The sequence below is a fragment of the Dermacentor variabilis genome, chromosome 8 (assembly GCF_050947875.1).
Source record: "Dermacentor variabilis isolate Ectoservices chromosome 8, ASM5094787v1, whole genome shotgun sequence".
Lineage (NCBI taxonomy): Eukaryota > Metazoa > Arthropoda > Arachnida > Ixodida > Ixodidae > Dermacentor > Dermacentor variabilis.
Genome location: NC_134575.1, coordinates 34,432,342 through 34,452,757, shown reverse-complemented (window position 1 = coordinate 34,452,757; position 20,416 = coordinate 34,432,342). Strand labels below are relative to the sequence as shown.

General features: G+C 52.4%; 1 protein-coding gene across 4 annotated transcripts in view; it reads right to left on the bottom strand.

Moving 5' to 3' along the window:
• LOC142589977 (protein rhomboid-like) overlaps window positions 1-20,416 on the bottom strand; it is a 216,029-nt gene that overhangs the window by 31,588 nt on the left and 164,025 nt on the right. For 2 of the 4 annotated variants that reach the window (XM_075701741.1, XM_075701742.1), the window contains 2 exons: window positions 2,025-2,178; window positions 900-1,111 (listed from right to left, as the gene is read on the bottom strand). In XM_075701741.1, the coding sequence (XP_075557856.1) occupies window positions 900-1,111; window positions 2,025-2,178 (366 nt within the window). Of the gene's footprint in view, window positions 1-899; window positions 1,112-2,024; window positions 2,179-5,653; window positions 6,135-20,416 lie in introns of those variants that run through there. The other 2 variants (XM_075701744.1, XM_075701743.1) reach the window with 2 other exon arrangements.

Sequence of the window (20,416 nt, the reverse complement as noted above, 5' to 3'; positions counted from 1 at the left end):
CGCTGATCGCGTGGGTAAACAGCGCGGGTGAAAAGAACGCGAGAGAGAGAGAGAGAGAGAGAGAGAGAGAGAGAGAGAGAGAGAGAGAGAGAGAGAGAAATATTAAGGTCACAGCGGGTGGGCCAGCCTGGACGAGAGAGCGACATATCTGAGAAGGCGAAGCACAACAGACGGGTGTATAAGGGGGGAAAAAAAAGAAGAAACTAGATTCGTGGGTTGACTGCAGTGTAAGGCAAGGAAGGGGTCTTGCGTGTGCGTACGAGCGTTGATTAGGTGTCCAGTGTATGCGAACGAACCGGAAGGAAGGGGAGGGGGGGAGGGGGCGTGAAGGGACATCGCCCCGAGATTGCGCGGGCGGGAGAATTTCGCCCCGGTTATCGACGGGGGACGGGTGAAAGCACACAGCGCGGTCAACTCGTAAATGGAGCACCGTATAACTAATAAAAAGGTTGACGTATAACTAGTAATAAGGTTGACGCATAACTCGAACCATTTCAAGCTGCCCAACTTTCGTCGGAGAAACGGCACTGCCAAACCACATAAAAACACGTTGTAAACAAAACGAGCGTAGTAGTCAGCAAAGCGTGCGTTTTTTTTTTTTTCGAACCTTCGGACGAACGCTTCAGCATGCATGCCACACAAACGATTGCTGCCACGACTGACTCGCTGTTCAGGGCGATAATTACGCTAATTTTGTAACTTGTATCCAGCAACCATATAAAGAGGATTCCGGTACGGTCTTGTGACCATGGGATCCCCTTCTGCGTATCCTTCTTGTTGTTATTATACTGCTTTAAAACAAAAACAAATAAATATTTGATTTGATTTGATCGCGCGAACGCGATGGGCGTGACAATGAAGAGGTGGCCACGCCGCCTGGCGGAGGGGAGCCGACTGACCTCGATGAGGGTGACGACGAAGACGAACAGGGGCGGCGGCCGGCAGCTGTAGTGGTCCGCGTAGTACTTGCGGTCCCTGCCGTCCGGCAGGAACTCGGTGGCGATGGCGCGAACCATGCTGCGGAACACGGAGCCCTCGGCCCTCGCGCCGGCGCCAGGGCGGCGCCACGGGTCCTCCTCGTCGTCGGCCGCCGACGAAGACGAGCCGCAGCCTGCGCCGAATCCACGCACGTCTATACAGCCACGTCCGCCAGATACTGTACACGCGCTTAGCGAGGAAGCCATTGTGGGCATTAGAACGACCGAAAGCTGAGCTAGTTGGTAAGGATTCATTATGCGAAAAAGGTGAGGCGTGCAGACAGGACACAAGAGGAGTGGACAACCCGAACGGGTTCGTGTTTTCCGCTTCTGTTCTCTTGTGTCCTGTCTGCACGCCTCACCTTTGTTTGCGCATTGTGGGCACCATTGGAGGAAGGAAAGAACTTCGTTACTTCATCCATCGCGGAAATAGGTTTAGTTTTTTCCTCAAAGGTGGACGCGCAAGTTCTGCCACGTCGTAGTGCTCCGCCATGTTGGCGTTTCGAGCCAATCAGAGAGGCCCGCATATACGTAGCATGCACCATGAGCCAATGAGATACGACAAGATGGCGAGCTCTACTATGCGGCGGAAACCTACAATGCACATTTGACAGTGGCAGCGTCTAGGGGCGCCATTCCGGAAATTGTCACTCTCACTGGCTGCTTACAGGGCGGCTGAGACCTCTCTCGCTGGCTTCAAAACACCAACATCCGTGGAGGAACGTGTCATTGCCCGGGGTGCTACGCGTGGACATCGTCAAATTCTTCCAAATTGTCAAATTCTCTTAATGGCGTCGTCTTGTGCCAATCAGTAGAGGCCGTACATGAGCCATCCTCTGGGCCAATCAGAGCTCACAAGATGGCGGATTCGACAGCACGGCGGAATGTGACAATGCCCAGGAAAGCACCCGATAGCGCAAACCCTGGGAGCGTACAATAAACTCGACTATCAAAACGCGTATCCGTAGCCACGTCCGTAGGCCACATCCACACTAAACTGCCCGCTCGAAGGACAGCGTCGGGTAAAGAGAGAGAGAGAGAGCGTACCGTAGTATCCCCTTCCGGGAGTGGTGGCAGCGCTGAGGCTGCCGTGCCGCTGGCAGTAGTTGCCCGCTCCGGCCCGCGTTTGCTGCTGCCAGATGTCGCGCTCGTCTCGGCGGTGCACGGCGATCTTAAAGCTCCGAGTGCGCTTGCCGCTCATCTGCAAGGACACAAAGAGAAGCCGATCATGGTACAGTGGCTTAAGAACACACGGGACATATAAAGAATAGAACACTAGATACAAGTTTAAACGAAAGAACACGAGACATTTCGGCCCTCAGACGTGAGGCCTGCTCGTGAACGAGGCTCTGATCGAACTCAACGTCACCGGGTGGCACCACCATTTTTCGCAGCGCCTCCGGTATTCCGGGCGTCTGCGGTATCCCGGACCTCCCGGTATCCCGGACGTCCCCGCTATTCCGTGAGTGGGAAGTTTGCGGAGAAACCGAATTGTCTCACACTGGATCGATTGGCACAGCAATACCAGCGCGCTGAACCGTAGTATAGCAACGACTGCGCGTGACACGTGACGTCACAAAAGAAAAAGACAGACAACCACGACATGTCCCTGTGGCTGTCAAGTGCGTACAACTGCTTAACGAAAAAGTCGAATACGAAGATGAAAAACTGTTTCAACTGTACAGTTTTAGTTTGTCCGTATGTATACCCATCGCGGAACACCTGGTCACCGGAAACAAACGAGACAAGCGGCGTTGCTGGCGCCATCTTGCGGCGCAGAGTTATAACCGGCGAGGACGCAGAGCTATTACTGTAGCTTGGCAACCATGTGTCTCTTCGCTGCTGGTGTGAAGCACTGGCAGCGGCGAAAACATTAGCACGCAGTATTTTTTAAATTTTTTCCTGAGGCCACGGAACGTCAACGCAATACAAGATTGTTTCTATAGCGAGTTGTGGTTGGACAAAGCGTCACAAGATGCCGCCACTGGCGTTGTTACGGGTTTCTCTATTACTGCTTACAACTTCGATGTACGATGACGAGAAATTCGATAGGACACCGGCCCTTCTGTATACGGAGAAGTCATGAAGCCTTTCTCTAAGTACCCACGGCCGTCCACGCATCCGGCGACCCGTCATACCGTGAAGGGTAATACGCGTATTGGGGAGCCAACGCTGTCTAATTAAAAAACACAAACAAAAGGGTATTCCATCCCCCTCCCCCCCCCGATAGATCGCCGAACACGAGAAAGCTTTCTTTTTCGATTGACCCCTACGCTATCGGCGCTCGAACGAATACGCACCGGAACTCATTAGCGGAGACCGTTCGATTGGAATCGGATCTAGTGAACATAGTCGCAGCGCACGAGACGCTTGGATGACTGCGTTCACAATGCTGATGAAAGAAGATTGGATGGTGCAATCGGGGGCTCTGAGTCGGGGGTGAGCGGGCGGGGCGGAGGTTAGACCTAATCGGGGTCGCTGTCGAATCGATTCGCGCATGTGCCCGGCCTCGCAGCGCTCTACCGAGAGACAAGAATACCGCCAGGAAAAAGAAGAAAAAAAAAAGAAAGGAAAAGAGGGGAGAAAGGTAAGATCACAGCAGCGCGTCCGGTGGAGATCGAATCGACGCTTATATATACATCCGATTCGTAACGGGAAATGACCGTCCCGCGAGGACCTCGGAGATATACGGAAACGGTGTCGTCAGCACGGCATGGCGATCGCAAACTGAGCTCTACAGTTCTGGCATGAAAAAACACGGGGAGTGGGGGGGGGGGGGGGGGGTTCAACGCGCGTAACACAATCGCTTTTTCGTTTCCGATTACACAGAAGCGTATACGCACAAGCAGCCGTACGAGATTACCAGATATGGAAATTACAGCAGCGTGTATATAAACCGGTCTCGAGCCATTTCGACTGTTCATCTGTAAGTGCTCTAGAGTTGCTTTCTTTTTTTTTTTTTTTTTGTACCTCGAAAGTACAACTACTGCTCGCGAAACGCTGATCTGCTTGTGGCCAAAAAAAAAAAAACTTAGAGAGTTGTGGTTTACCGCTTTGTATACGGCTATATAAGCGGTACGTCGCAGCCACCTGCCAGCTTTGCGGGCTGCGCCAGCTGTGCATACGGGGCGCGGTGCATGTATCTACAGCATATATGATGGAATGGCAGGTGGTCCGACGCGTTTGCGGTAAACGATAGCGTGGGTATACTATACACGGTATGCCAAAGCCCTGTTACACAAAAGGACGCTCAACTAAAGTCTGGCATGATGTCGGAATCCAAATATGTATACATATCGCCCACTTCTTCACCCTCTGCCCCCACGTACCGAACTTCTCAAATTTCAAGTTGCGCGCACGATCCACGAGTGAGAGCCTATAGTTCTAAAACGCCCCCACCCCGCATGCCCCAACCTCTGTCACGAGAACTTTTTTGTAGTCGAGTTTACGTACTCGATTTAGCACTTGTCGTCGCGTTTGCGCTATGCTCTATATGGCCTTACGGGCTACGTCAAACCAACTTAAACAGACCGCAAGTCTTCCTAAAGCGTATACAGTACGTGTAACGTTACGTGAGCTCTGCCGTCCATCGCCTAATTGCTGCTGACACAACTACTTTCGGCGTGGTCGCTGATCGGTGACCGCTGTCATATAGGCTTAAAACAAGGGTCTCACTCTTGCCCGACCATTGGCTGGTAGACCTCCACTTAATAAACAAGGGGCAATCGCCTAGGCACTAGAAAGGTCGAACAACGATTTCGCGCATGACGGTTACATGTGCACCGTCGCCCGAAAGCCGCGCTGGCGAGAGAGAGAGAGAGAGAGAGAGAGAGAGAGATGCTTTCGCGGTTCCCTGAAGTTCGCCTTATCTCACTTTACATGTTGGCGCATTATAGCCTGCACGGCTGGTGCGCCATTAAAACCCCAAATCATCACCTGACTGTATATGGATATACCTTTTCCAAGTAAACGACCGTAACAAACAAAAAACAACAAGGCTGCAGGCTACACCCTTGAAGCTTTCTACGACTGCGGGCCAAGTTGGTCAAGCACAGGTAAGGTGCGCTTGACTCGACTCGATGAAGTCGGGTCGAGTCGGTTCGTGGGACCAAAATAGGGTCGTCGATCGGGTTCATGCAAACGGTACGGCGGGTCGTGCCGAGCGGGCCTCGAGGCGAGTTCGGTCGACCCGCGATGTAGGAGACGGGGTTAAATCGCCCAACCCGTCCGGCACGATGCACGTAAACGCGGTCGAGTCGGGCCGAGTCGGCTCGACTTCTGACTCGACCCGCCTGCGTGCGTCGAGTTCATCGTGTAAACGAAGCTCTTGTCGTCGCTTAGCTTTGAGGCCAGAAGGAGCGTGAAGGTAAACACCCACACGAAAACAACAGTCACGGCACGTTAGATCGACAGCTGAATGAAGCGTCACCTAGAGACATTTAGACGAGAAAGAGACTTAAGGATTGTGCATACTTTCAGTGCAGACAGGAGACAGCAACGATGCGACAATATCGACATCGCGAAAGAGAAGTACTAAAGGAGGACTCCGTCCTTTTTTCCTATATAAACAAAAAGAACAAAGAAAAAAATCCGCATCTCGAGGCTGCCACGCTACCAGTCGGAACGTATATTAGGCGAAAAGAGAAAGGGATACCCTTAGGAGTAGCCAAGCTCACCCGAGAACAGGCAAGGGAAGAACTCACGCGGTTCGCCGCAATGCCATTCTTCGCAGAGGCCCCGACAACCTCATCTCGAAGGAGCGCCTCGAAGAACGGAACAGGTTGATCGCGTCGAGAAATGAGTGACAACAGGAGGTGGGACGACACAAGAAAGCGTCCACAGCCAACCGGACGCGCCGACTGCAGGGTGGGGGTGGAGGTGAAGCCGGTGCTGACCACTACGGCGGTCAGCTATAGCGTCCTGGCCGATGGAGGCGGCGGCCTTGGCTGCGCAAGTCGCTCTTGGACTCGAGGTGCCTGGAGGAGTCGCCGACAGGTCACTGATCCGTCGCCACGGCGTGTGGTTGACGTCCGGCGAAGGCTGCTGCAGAATCGCCGATCGCCGTGGGACACAACAAAAAGCCACGTGGTGTCAGCGGCGCGGTTTGGGCCTTTCGTGGGGGCTGAGGTGGCCACTGATTGGACGCCCGGCTGATCATCCGACCGGCAGCGTCTCTCGTGCAAACGAGGAACGCGTGCACGGTTTTGTTTGTTTGTTTCTCTTCGGGAGCGCGGCGAGCGCGAGACGGAAACAAGAGGAACGCGAACGACGAAAGAAGAAGACGAGGAAGAAGAACGACGGACGCTGTACGAGGTGATCGTGACGTCGGGAGGTCAACAGCCAGACAAAAAAAGCCAGGCCGCTACGTTAGCGCGGTCTTTTTCGAAAGTGAGGAGAAACGGGAACTGTCGGGCTCCGGAAAGCAACGAAGGGGTGGAGGCTATTCCCACCAACTAGGCCGTCATATTGCAACACTAGCGACTGGAAAAAAGACACTATCCACGACCACAACCCAGAAATAAGCAAGGAAGAAGCCACCGCGCACTCCGCAGAATACAAATGGATATACACGTCCATGGAATTATCACGCACCGCATGGAACGTTGAGCGCACCTTAAACGGGCACTAAAACGGTCGAAACTTGCAAAGTATTATTCCAAAATCCTATTCTGATTCAGTTGCTGGAGAGAGAGAGAGAGAGAGAGAGAGAGAGAGAGAGAGAGAGAGAGAGAGAAAGAGAGAGAGAGAGAGAACGTTCATTATTTGCTAAACTACAAAACGGACGCCGATAAATTGGGTCGTGTGATCTCTAGTCGGAAATTGTCGCTGAACAGGAATAGCATTCACAACAAATACCAATAAAGGGTTTGCTTAAACCGGTTTCCACAGGGCATCGGATCCGCAGAGCCTTTTCTTTTTCTTTTTTTTTAGTTTTCACGCGGAGACCTGTGTGACGTGTAAGGCCTGTGTGACGTCACGGATTTCAAAGTATTTCAAAGAGGCGTTCAGGCGCAGGAAAATGTTCATGAAGATCTCTGGGCTGAATACTTGGTTTCCTTAGAATGCAGTGCAGCGCGGTACAAACAATATATACTCGCGTAGAAAGACACTGTGGAGATCCATGACGTCACGGCGAGATAGTGCGGGAACTTCACGGCGGCTCCTGACGTGACCTCCTACTACAGCATAAGTCGAACCCGGGTATATCGAACTCGAAGGAGATCGCGAAATAGTTCGACATATTAATCATTCTATATGTAGAGTAATAATTTTGTACAAAAACTTTTCAAGGGGATTTTACAGCGGTTCGTTATACCAACAATTCGTTATATCCGGGTTCTACATATAAGAGTGACCGCTTTGCTACTGCTGCCTACCTTTTAGCTTATTTAATTAATGCAACCAGACAGCGTCTCCAGACAGAATGCAACCCCAAGTAAGCCCACGTTATTCCGGATTCCCGCCACCTATGTCGTATTTCACAGCCACGCTTGTTGCTTTGATTCGCAAAGCACCGCGATTTCCGTATCGGTTATTGCCGAGTTATAAGGAGGCCGCTATGCGCTCGCTCATAACGGAGGTGACTAGTCCTACGGCCTTAAATGCTACAACACTCAAAATCCGGTCACGTTCCACCGACGGGTCGCCGACGCGTGCGAATGCCGAACTGATGCAATATGCCTGCGCGTTACGAGGTTCACGCTTATATAAGGCAAACGGCGCTGTCGTACAAGCCAAAGCCCACGGCGCGGCGAAAGCGAGGCGGACCGCGTCCTCCCACGCGGCCTGTTCGAGTGCCCCCACCTCAAAGACAAACGGGAACCGAGAAAAGTAAACGCCGGCGACGTTTGAGCGGTATACGTGTCTCGAAACGTTGCGCGGCGCATTTTCGAGCAGGACCAACGGACCGCCTCCGTTTGGCTGCGACGCGACCCGCATCCAGAGGAGGCAACCAGCCGACGACGACGTTGTATACCGCATTTGCTCCGGTACTGAAGAGAGGGAGAGAGGGCGGTAGATGCGCCGGTTTTTTCCCCCCCCTTTTTTTGATCTTTTTTTAGGGGGACGTTACGTTAGCGGCGTTTACACGAATGCGAACAAGTGGCGCGTCGCATTTCGCGGTTGTATATCGCGTATCGTGTCCGCGCAAACGGCGGTAACGCGATGTAGGAAAGGCGGATCGCACTGACGCGACGGGAGAGGGTAGTTCGAGACTGTACAGGGCAAAAGCCGTTTCACGGGGTGCACGTAAATGGCATCACCGCTACAATCAAGTATACATTTACCTAGGTCGCATACACTGCAGTCAATGATATATACGTTTTTCGTCTTCTATCTATCTATCTATCTATCTATCTATCTATCTATCTATCTATCTATCTATCTATCTATCTATCTATCTATCTATCTATCTATCTATCTATCTATCTATCTATCTATCTATCTATCTATCTATCTATCTATCTATCTATCTATCCATCCATCCATCCATCCATCCATCCATCCATCCATCCATCCATCCATCCATCCATCCATCCATTCATTCATTCATTCATTCATTCATTCATTCATTCATTCATTCATTCATCCATCCATCCATCCATCCATCCATCCATCCATCCATCTATCTATCTATCTATCTATCTATCTATCTATCTATCTATCTATCTCACAATGGCGAAGAGGGCTCCTTCGCCGTCGAGCCTTGAACCGAATCGGGGACGGCGCAGCAAGGGAGGTAGCCCTGTCCGTCGGGCCAGTTGTGCTGCGGGGAGGGGGGGAGACAGCTGTGCGTATAGATGTAGCCATAAATCGCCCGGGCGGCCGTGGGCCTAATTAAAGACGCCAGGGCCACGGCCGCCCGACGTCGTCCACCACGCAGTGATCACAAAGCGGAGCGCCTCTATTATGCTCCGACCCCCGCCTACTTTGACCGCCCCCACCCACACGGCCGCTTCGCGTACACTACACCATCATCTCTTCTCCAGTACGTATGTGCGTAAGGAAAGCAACACCTCCCCCCCTCCCTCCCACTCGCGGCGACCCCCTTCCCAAGCCGTCCTCTTCAACCTCCTTGGTTGTATGTGTATATATATATATATATATATATATATATATATATATATATATATATATATATATATATATACACAAAAGAGAAACACTTAAGGGCGGGGTTTTAGAAAGACAAGCCGGGCAAACGGTATAAGGGGTATTATAGAAAGGGCAACGCACACGGGCCTTGTGACGTCACACTAGGGATCGGGGGCATCGCCTCCTAAACGCCGGAGAGTGGGTTCCACGAGTCGACTTTGGGGGCAGATTTTAATGGGACGACATCACGAGGGCCTGAGGAAGGCGTGTAGATGACCGCGTAAATGACCTTGTGGACATGACCCGCGTGTGGCGGTAAAGTGAACGCGAAAGCGAAATTTAAACGAAATGGAAATGCGCACTTCACCATTGTGTATGCAATGCTTCAATATGTCGCCGGCCCCGTTTGAACGCATACAGAGCTTAGCCCAACTACCTCGCCTTTTTTTTTCATGCACACAAGGAGAGAACGTATGAGGACGTTGTGGAACGAGCAGTCGGGTAAACGGAAAGAATTATTATTAAGGAGTATTCCATGCCATATATACGATGCCGCTTCGGGATCGGGCGTCCCCCTTTCAAAACCATCGGTGAATACCATTGGTCGGTTTCAGGCACATTTATGCGGTACGGCATGCGAGGGCCGGGAACCTGTGCAAATGACTTTCGACACACGACGTAAAGGTAGGAAAAATCATGGACGCGAAACCAACTAAAGATAAAATAAAATAAAAAAGCTTTGGTGCTCACCACCGTTGTAGTAATAACGCGAGGAAACGATGCGACGGCCAGCGACAGTTTCGTATTGTAGACAATAGGTTTTTGTAGTGTGTTATGCACACAGCATATCGATCGGAGGCAGTGCTGCTGTGTGCGTTCCAATAGATGTCGTCTCCCCTTATCCTTTCTTCAGTGCAGGGTAGAAACTGAATACCTACCTTCGGTTAACCTCCCTGCCTTTCGTACCTCATTTATCTCTATCTCCTCGGTAGACGTCTAATGAGTGAGTGAGTGAGTGAGTGAGTGAGTGAGTGAGTGAGTGAGTGAGTGAGTGAGTGAGTGAGTGAGTGAGTGAGTGAGTGAGTGAGTGAGTGAGTGAGTGAGTGAGTGAGTGAGTGAGTGAGTGAGTGAGTGAGTGAGTGAGTGAGTGAGTGAGTGAGTGAGTGAGTGAGTGAGTGCGCGAGTGAGTGAGTGATTTATAGTTGACCGTGTGAGAAGATAACCCACATTGCAATGTCCACACGGCGCATGCAAATGGCGCGGGGGAAGTCTTAAGAGCGACGTGCGATGTGCCTGAGCTCGTGACACTTTAATTGGGCGGTTGAAAATGGCTCAAATAAGAAAATTTTTTCCCAACGAAGCAATCAAACAACGAAGTGTAAGCACCTATCGCTTTCCGAAAGCGAGGCAAATAATAGTAAAGGTAGCAAAGAAATTAAGTGGTACAAGTTTCGTGAAACGACTTGCGAATATTGAAACCTCGCATCGTATTGTACGAGCCGCTTCTGCATGAGCAAAGCACACAGTACAAGTTGACTGGATCCAGAAGACCGAAGAACGCAGCAGACGACAAGCATAAGGCAAACAGAAGAACAGACGACAAGCAGAAGGCAAACAGAAAGCGAGCAGAAGACAGAAGAAACAAGGGCTGTCACGCAGACGAAACACTCCTCGCGATTATGGGTGACGCCATTGTTGCGATAAACAATTGGCGGCTGCGCGCTATACGAAGAGCCACTCATTGCGCGCTTTATAGGGCGGTTCGGAGGCCCGACTACCGAAGCAAATAGTACAGACCCGTTCCCGCGCGCGGGATATGTGGCCACGACAGACGGTTGCGCCGGGTCGCGCTTTGGAACGGACGGAAGTATACGCGAGAAGCTTCGCTGCGGTCAACGCCACCGTACGTGTGTGCACAGCAGCTTACCACTTCTTGTGTGCACGCTCGTGCATGCGTGACTACATACATTGCGTACATACGCAGAAGTTCATTCTCTCAACACTGCACAGGCAAACGTACCATATTGTCAAGTGTTTGCACATTCGTTCCATTGTGGGTACAATGTATGGCAGCCGGTCTGAACGCGTGTATGCTAATAGCGGGCTCGAGCAGCACATACATACATACATACACACACACATACATACATACATACATACATACATACATACATACATACATACATACATACATACATACATACATACATACATACATACATATCCCCCTCAATACCACAAATACGTACGCATACATACAGGCCACCGTATATAGCATACATCCACACATCCCGTCGCGCTTTTCAAGTGGAGTGCACGGAGAGCGTGTGTGTGTACAGAACGCATTTGCGGCGCTGACCACATGCAGCGCCTGTTTCATGCGTCTATATGCTTTCGGGGGGGTCCTTGAATAGATAGATTAGCGAGCGCCCTCGGACGAGGGCAAGTGCCATCATCACTCTATATACACTGGCGCACAACGCCGCTACGGCATATACGCACCTACACGTCCACATAGCAGACGCCGCTCTCGCGGCCTTTCCGTTCTCACGGTGCCGCGGTCGGCGCTCCGGTATGCGCGCCCGCGACCTTTGACGGCGCCGCCGCCGCCGCCGCTACACGCACGTGAACTATACGCCGCCCTGCGTGCGGAGATCACGAGGACCGAGGTTCGAGGGGGGCGGCAAAACTGCGTTTAACAAAACATACGTTCCCACCACACCGGCCGCGCAGCGCGGGTGCTTTCAATTGCGTTTTATTTTTTTCTGTTATTTTATCGTCGAGTTGTTCTCTTGGCCGGTCGAGTACAAAGACGACGCGAGGTCTCCCGCGCCGTGCGTCGTTATAACGCGAGAGCGATGATGATGCGTTTGCTTTGACGATTTGCGCGCGGCGACGTCCGTGTGGAAGGTCAGAAAGGAGGTGCCAAATAGAAGGTCACCGCTTCGCCGTCGAACTTGTCGCGTTGACGTTTGACCCCTGGCTTCCCCGTCTTTTTGTCTTTTCTTATTTCACCTGCACGACTTCAAAATTTTCCCCGTTCCCAACACCTCCACTTCGAGTACCACGCACCTCTCTCTGTCCGTGTCACACAATCTCCATGCCTCCATACAGAGAGAAAGATCCGGCGGATATCGCCTGTGGAGCGTTTCGGCGTATGTAGTTGTCCTCGAAGTGTATCACGGTGCTCGGGAATGCCTGGAACAGTGGAGGGTTTGCTACACGGGAGAAGCGAGAGTACAAAGGAATGCCGAATCGTGCGCACCGCTTACGAGGTAAGGCCCAGAGCGTGCCTGGCGCGGTATTGCATTGCAGTATCGCGGGACTCAACTCGCCGCATCAACGAGGCAGCACTTCTCTATATTCTGTCCCATCGCCGTTATATACTATACCGCATGCCTTCTCCTAGAACACTCCCGACCATTTTTGCCACCACGTGTAACACGTATCTCGTCGCCGGCTTTGGACACAAAGCTCGTCCTCCGAGCGATAGACGCCCTCTCCCTCGGAGAAGGGAGGGCGTCCGGCGAACTGCACAGCGGTGAGCATCAAAGAGTGTTACGCGAGTCGTTCTCCGCTTTCTCTGGGAACGCCAAGCCGCGGTTTTCTTTCCTCCTCCGTTTCTTCTTTGACGTCTGTGCGTGACATTTCGCGGTCTCTCCTCAATCGCCGCAACGTAGGTGGGAGACCGAGGAGAGGGGTCGGGGGGGGGGGGGGGGGTATACGATATCGTGATTTCGAAGACGAGGACTCTCGAGCCGGTAATGTTCCTTGGCCGCTCGCCGGCCGCTTGACCTCTGCGGCTGACCGCTGCGATTAGGCAGACGAACAGAAAGAAGAAGGTTCTGCGAGAACGCATTGTTGTGTCCGAGATGCCACGCGTGGGTCGGCGAGACAAAGACGCCGCCCCCCTCCCTCCCCCACCTCCCGCGCACTCTCGCGGTGCGCGAGAGAGTCCGCATCTCCAGGGCGGTTAGTCGCTGATGACAGGGAGAGTGTAATACTGTATATTGAATTCCGGTGCGGCGACTCTTGTGAAAGCGTGCCGGCGGTTGGATCAATGGATGCGGCGCACGGCTACTGAGCTCGAGGTCGCCGGTTCGATGCCCCAGCCGCGGCAAAGTCGCGGTGAGGTGCGCAAGAGGTTTGTGTGTTTTGGGTCGGGTGAACGTTAAAAAGAGCGTCAAGCAGTCAAAATTGCAATGTAAAATTGCATTGCAAAATTGCAATGTAATCCTCGGGGTTTCAACACGGCGCTCTTCTCGAAGCCCCCGTGTTGCTCATGGACGGTAAATTTCGAATAAATAAATAAATAAATAAATAAATAAATAAATAAATAAATAAATAAACTGCAGGAGAACATAGGACTAACACATTAGTTCGCATTAAAAGAGCAACCACTTGTGACGAAATTCACACCAATCACTGGCTCTTTGTCATATATAAGGCATCATCAGCAATTCATTTCTCGCATCCAAGCACCTTGTCCTGGAATTGATCGCAGAATTGATGCAGATAAACGCGCTTAATTATCAGTGCCGTAAGCTCGCAGGAAACACTGAAACACCTTATCACGTTAAACGGCGCACTCCTAAGCGTAAAATTATAAATATTATTATGCCTTGTTAGAGAAGCAGACGGACTCAATGGAGACAGACAGACAGACAGAGACAGAGACAGAGACAGACAGACAGACAGACAGACAGACAGACAGACAGACAGACAGACAGACAGACAGACAGACAGACAGACAGACAGACAGACAGACAGACAGACAGACAGACACAGACAGACACAGACAGACAGAAAGGACGCGGCCGAACAATTCCTACCGGCCCTCAACGCACCCCCGCAGGGATCGGCGCGGCGTTGTCTAAATGAAATGCAAACACAGTGCAGGAACGCGGCAGGTGCAGGCCGCCCGCAATACCTAGCTAGCTGAGCTCCCCGCACTCTAAGAGGTCAGGTGGCCACGAAAGTGCAGCCATAAGATGACGTATACAGAAACGACGTCGCTCTCAACAAAGACGGACTCCCCGCTGCTTTGGCTGTCTCTCTCAAGGGTTCCCAAAAAGGGGTGCACCGAGAGTTCCTCGCATCCGCGCCAAGCAGCCCCCAATCATCGGCAAAGGCTACTTAAAGTCGCCGAACGCGTGAACGATCACCGAAAGCTTCACAAGTCGCAACGTGCCCAAGGAGTCGGGCCCGCTGACGGAGGATATGCGTAGTGCAGCTGATGAGCGGGCCCATTTCCGAAAGTTCACGCACGTTAATTCGAACACGCGTGCACAGTAATAGAGTCACTAGTCACTAGTAGTCACTAGTACAACCGCCGGATCCCGGAGGTTGTGGGGCGGTAAATAAGGGGAAACGTAGACGGATAGGAGGATGCAGAGTCGGCGGGACTTTGGAAATGGCCAAGCTGTCGTTGCTTCGGCGTGTATACGGCCTACGCACGGCAGCGAAGGTATATTCCTCAAGTAACTCCTTTTCGTTTCCCTCGATGTTACAGTGACTATACGCACCCACTGAATAGTTCTTCGTAGTATATCCCCTAAAAGCGCTGATAAAAAAAAAAAAAAAACTGCAGTGCGTGCTTTCAAACCGCAAATGAATAAGCGGTGCGAATTAGCGAAAGGGTCGCTTGGAGGATGGGTGAGACTAAGGCAAGGAACACACGGAATGAAAATATGTTATCCTATGGCAATTAGCTTCTCGCTTTGATCGTTAATTAACCCGAACGCCGAACCCTAGGTACCGATAATGAATTCAACAGAAAAGCTAGAATAACGAGCTTAGTGGCATCAACTACCACCCCGTTCCAAGGGTATTCCCGCAACGTCTTTGTATCTATGAATTCGAGGGAGAAGCTTTTAGTAAATGCCCGTTTTATTACGCAGGCAATTATATGCACACGCCAAGCGATCTTATTTTGTCGTCTCGCCGTCGCCGTGCATTTCATGAACACGGAGGTTACGCTGTAGTTCTATATACAAGAAGGCCGAGCGGGCGGTCGAAGAGTGTGGGAATGGGAGCGCGAGTCCAGAAACATCCGAAACACACACACACACACGAACGTAAGCACGCATACCGCAGCCTAAGAGCAAGCACTTCACAGAGAAACTGCCCAGTTTCTTTTCTTTCTTTTCGTTCTTTTTTTTCTTGTTTCGCGGCTAATGGTCATCGAGAGGCGCCAGGCGCAAGCGACGTGCCCGAACACAGAAAAGGAAGAGGCGCTTGCTCTCTTTGTTTAAACGGACAGTCCAAGAAGGAGAAGCGGTCGCCTTCAGTCCCCCCCCCCCTCCTTCCCGCCCCACCTCCTTGCCCTTTCACTGCGCGCGAACGCCGCACGCCAGTTGTTCATACAGGAACCGCAAGGGGTCGCTTTTGTCCGAAGCGCTATAGCGGCAGCGTTGCTGCGCGCTTCTCGACACACACAGCGACGGCTTTGTTGAGGAACGTCGTCTTCGGGCTTGCCGCGTGTGGACTACGCGGAACCGACGAGGCGATCCGATCGAGAGTTCCGCGCAGAGTCGGTAAAACAAACCAGAAAAGAAAAAGAAGTTACACGAAAGAAAGGCGAACGAAGCCTTTCGCTTCGGCCTCACTGCCTGCCTGCCTGCCCGGGGTCCTTTTGTTCTGGTCATGCTTCCACAACGAAAACGGCTCCGCATATTTCGCGCGCATTACTACTACTACTTGTCGCTTTCTCCGAAGCCCGCGGCTTTCTGTTACGTTCACACGCGGCGGCGCCCGCGATGCTGTTGGCGCGGCGGCGACGGCCAGCGGGGGGGATTGTGTTCTTCGCTCGTTCATCCCGACGACCTGTTTGTTCTCGGACGGAGCTGGTGCGGTCTATAGGCAGGCCGTAAATGCCCTATTTTTTGTTATTATTATTATTCTAGCGGTGGCTGTGTTTCGTCCACTCGATGCGGTGTCGACGACGTACGTGTTTGACGGTGGGAAAAGGGGGGGAAGGTTTGTTTGGATTCTCCGCCGCCTCTATACTACTTATTTTTATTTTTTTGGCTCGGATGAGCGTTAGCTCCGTCCGTCTCTGAGAGCTTTTCTCACGGTCGCAGCATCAGCGGCCGTTGTTGGCCGGTACATTCCTCTGGGTGACCGAGTTTTTCTTTCTCGCGGACTTCCTCTATCGTCATCGTACCCGAAGACAGCTCAAGGACGTGATCGCTTTTCAAGTTTGGTTTTGATGAGGGTGCTTTGGATTAGGAGACGCGAGAGCGACTTGCGTACGCATGCGCAAACGCGAGCCTCTTGCCTCCTCCAATCTAAATCTGGCTCGTAAGTGTTCAAGGAAATTTGGAAAGTGCCCACATCAAGAAAATTTTCAGCCTTTTCACCTCTTATTTTTCGCTACGGAAAGCACATTTCTACAAAACAACAACAACGAAATGTTATTTGAATTATAACCTAACATAGTATTTAATAACCTAATCACTAATAGTTTGTTGAACAGTCCACAGATGAAAAAGAAAAGTTCTCAAAACTTCTCACTGGCATGTTGAAAACGCAACTACGGGCTTTGCGTAGAGCTTTCCGCTATTAAATCACGATTACGTGGCGTCAAACTAAGCGTATCATATATATACGATGCATTGGCAATTGCAGGGATGCCCCAGTACTGTCTAGTACTGACCAGTGCGTTGACCACACATTCGTAACGTACCAACGTACAGCTCGTCAGTTGAATGCCACACTTAATGAGTCACCGCGGTACGTGCAACAGAATAATGCGGAAGAAATAAAGAAAGAAAGACCGAGAGATGGAAGGCTACAAATGCTCGAAAACGCGTGGCGGTCGTCGGGGTTGACGGGGACCTCTTCGATGGGCGTGGACGTCGCGAGGAACCAGGGGGGGGGGGGGAGGTAACGCGACATGCATCCGGCGGAAGGAGGCGCTCGCGCGCGCTGCATGAGGCGTTCCGCGAAGGAGCAAAGGCCACGCGATCGCATAACACCGCGAGCACCTACAGGTGAGCCACGCCACCTGGCAGGCCGAGCCAGCGTCTCTGGGATGCACAGGCAGCCGGGTCAGAGCGTGCAGGTCCGAGCTGTGGATCGCTCGCTCCACGGGGTCCCGAGACTCAAACCAGAACGGTAGGTAGAGGCACTTCCAAGATGACCAGAATGAGGCCCGGAATGGGGGAAGGGGGTGCGTGGTTTGGGAATCGAGAGGTTGTAGGAAGCGCACCGCAACGATTGCGGATTCGCTCAACTCGTCCACTCAGGCCCGACCTCCGCAGCGTTTGTAGCGTTTCTTCTGACGAGGTCGCGGGTTCGACTTTCGATCGAATTCCGATGGTGAGAGAGTAACTCTAGAGGACGGATTAGATACGAAATAGCTTCACGTTTATTGTCCGTTTGGTAACCACCGTGCGGTGCGCACACTGCTAACGCTATATAATGACCACGAACGCTAAACGTGTCTGCGCCAAACGCTCAACACCAGCAGCGCGAAAGCCAGGGGACGTATTCTGCGGCGATCACTCTCGGCGAGTGCATCGCCGTCAGGAGCGCGCTGATTGGTCGGTTGAGTGGGCTGGTCGAGCACTACGTCATGCGAAGGCGATAGTATCGCCGAAGCGATCGTCACAGAATGCGTCCCCAGAAAGCGGCTCCATGGCATCGGCAGATCCGACTGAGCGCAACGTGATGGAGCTTCCGCATATGACTTCCGTCGTTTTCTTTTTTCCTTCTTTCTTTTTCTTTTTGCAGCCAGCCGCACTTGCAGGTGCTCTTTAAAGCTCACCACGCGCGGCCTGCGCACGCACCGTCGATACCAGGACCGCATGGCGGCGCCGGCGCGAATGCCAGTGTACAGGCAAATGCTTCTAACGAACGCTCCTACAACGAAATTACCTGTATAACGAAGCAATAATTACGTCCCGGTTCTATTACGAGCTGTGCGGTGCGTGACCTTTACAACGAAGTGACCTGTATAACGAATGATTTCGGAGGCCCCGATCACTTCGTTATAAAGAGGTTCTACTAATTGCAATCGCAGTAATATAAACCCGACAGCTACCCCTTCTTTTCTGCCAGTCCCCAAAGCGTTCCGTTTCTCTGCTAGTGACGGCGCGACGACGACTGTGGGCTCTTCGGAGAAAACTGCGAAACGCGGGTTCATTAACCACGTGGCCGCGATGAACCTTTCCCTTCGGTCGAGGGACCTGCTACCAGACAAGCGCGCCCACGACGAACAGTACACCCAAACGGCGACTTCCCCGCGCCTCTGCTCGCGCCAGAAGAAAGCGTGGGAAAAAGAAACGCGCGGTGCGTAGTGAGCGACGAGGCCGGGGGCCTCCCGAACGCAGTGGCGATGCGGAGGGAGTGGTTCGAAGGAGAGCACATAAACATCGCGTCGCACCCAGAGCGATGAGTCAGTCACGCGTGCACACTGGGTCGTCAAAAGCAGGCGGCGGCGACGACGACATCGCTCGGATGTCGCGAGGGCAGCGCCCGACGTTTCGCGCGTGGAAACAAACAACCGACAGGCGATCGAAATGTGAAAAAAAGAATCCGTAAGCAGGCTTTCCCGCAACACTTAACTCGCCTTAACCAGGATGGTGGCAGCGTTCCTGTTAGTGCACGAGACACGCGTTTTGAAAGCTTGGACGTCGTAGCTGGGGGGATCCCGCACCCTCTCACCCTCCTCCCGCACCAGGAATGATGTTCCTCCATCGCCCGCGCGTTGACACTCTAATTACGATTCTATACCCCGAGGCTTGTCACCTCGATTAGGTCAAATCGTGTGCGTGGGGAAGCCCACATGCGGGTCCCCTCGCACTTTTGCTACGGCCACGCACGGCAGAGCATTGCCAGAAAACAGCCTCGCAGAGTGCTTCGCTGTCGTAAAGATAATGCCACAATAAGTGCTTTTGTAACTGCGTCGTGACAAACCACCAATCTCGTTCCGTTACATTGGATCTATCATTTCTTTCTTAAAGCGAACGCTTTACTGGCCGTGAACTTGCGATTTCGCCGTGGCAGTGCTCCGAGGAGGCACATGACGTCACAACGCGCGCCTCGCCGCGGATATTTCTATCTCTATCGCTCCCTAGTCACTACTGCGCATGCGCCACTAGAAGTACCGGGCCACAGGTGTTCCCCCGCTGCGCAGCGCCGCGCCTCTCCGCCGCCGCCATTTGGTATGACGTCACACCGCGTTCCTCGTCATTGCGCTCGCCTCCGCCTCGCTACGCCATCAGCGTCGCATGCCTGATAACATGTCGGAAGATTGAAAAGGAGAGCTCGAGTGCGCCGCAACCACAGTTGAGGCGGCAATATGGACGGCGACAGTTCTGCTAAGCAGGAGGAGGCCTGGAATCGACATCGGAACGAGATCAAGAGGAAACGAATCGCCCAGGAAACAGACGAACAGCGCACCGATCGACTGGCTAAACGCCGCAACATAGCTAGACAACCAGACTAACCTGGACTTGCAATCAAGATTAACCAAGGCTAGCCATGCTATGCCTTACCTTTCGCTACGTATATCCTGGCATAGCCGAGCTAAGCCACTGCCAATTTTTTTTAGCTCGTTCTAGGGCTTTAAGACGGTTCTTCCTAAGAAGCGACGTCTGTTTATTATTATTTTTTGTCATATAGTGACATTCACCGTGCCGTTCTTTTCAGTCTTGTGAGCTCTGTGCTTCCCGAACGGGCACTGTAGGGCCACCCAGATGCATTATTAATCACCGCTACGACCATCACCTCAACTAACAACTACACGACAATTAAGAACAACGCCAACACCACCACCAACGAGACAGATCGCCGCAGACAGTTCAAACATACCGAGATGAGCGAGAACAACAACAACAAAAAAAGAAAACATAGATGAACAAAGAAAAGCCTGACGTCCGGCGTGCGGCCGTTCCTCTCTAGCGAGAAGGCATTCCGGAGGCGCGCCCCTGGTGGATGACGCACGCACACTTGGCGTGCGCGCTTCGCGGTGTCATCGAACAGAGCCGCGTCGTCGTCCTGCACCCCGGTCCTTCTCCATCCTCCGCCTCCTCTTCCTCCGAGGCCGCGCCCCCGTAAAATGTGCGACGAGAACTATATACACGCTTGGCTTGGCTTGGCTGTTGCCGCCGCTAGTATACCGTTGAAACGCAGGCGACGACGAAGGTACGGGTAGTGTATAAATCCGTCATCGGCCGGTTCTCAAGGTTCTGCCTTTTTCACACTCTCCCTCTCTCTCTCTCTCTGAGCGTTTGTGTCCTGACGTTGCCAAGTTAACCCACCGTCGCTTTCGTCCGGAACGGGGAGCAAGGTTGTCGTAAATCATCTCGCCTGGCGCCACGGCGACAAAGAGGAGACCG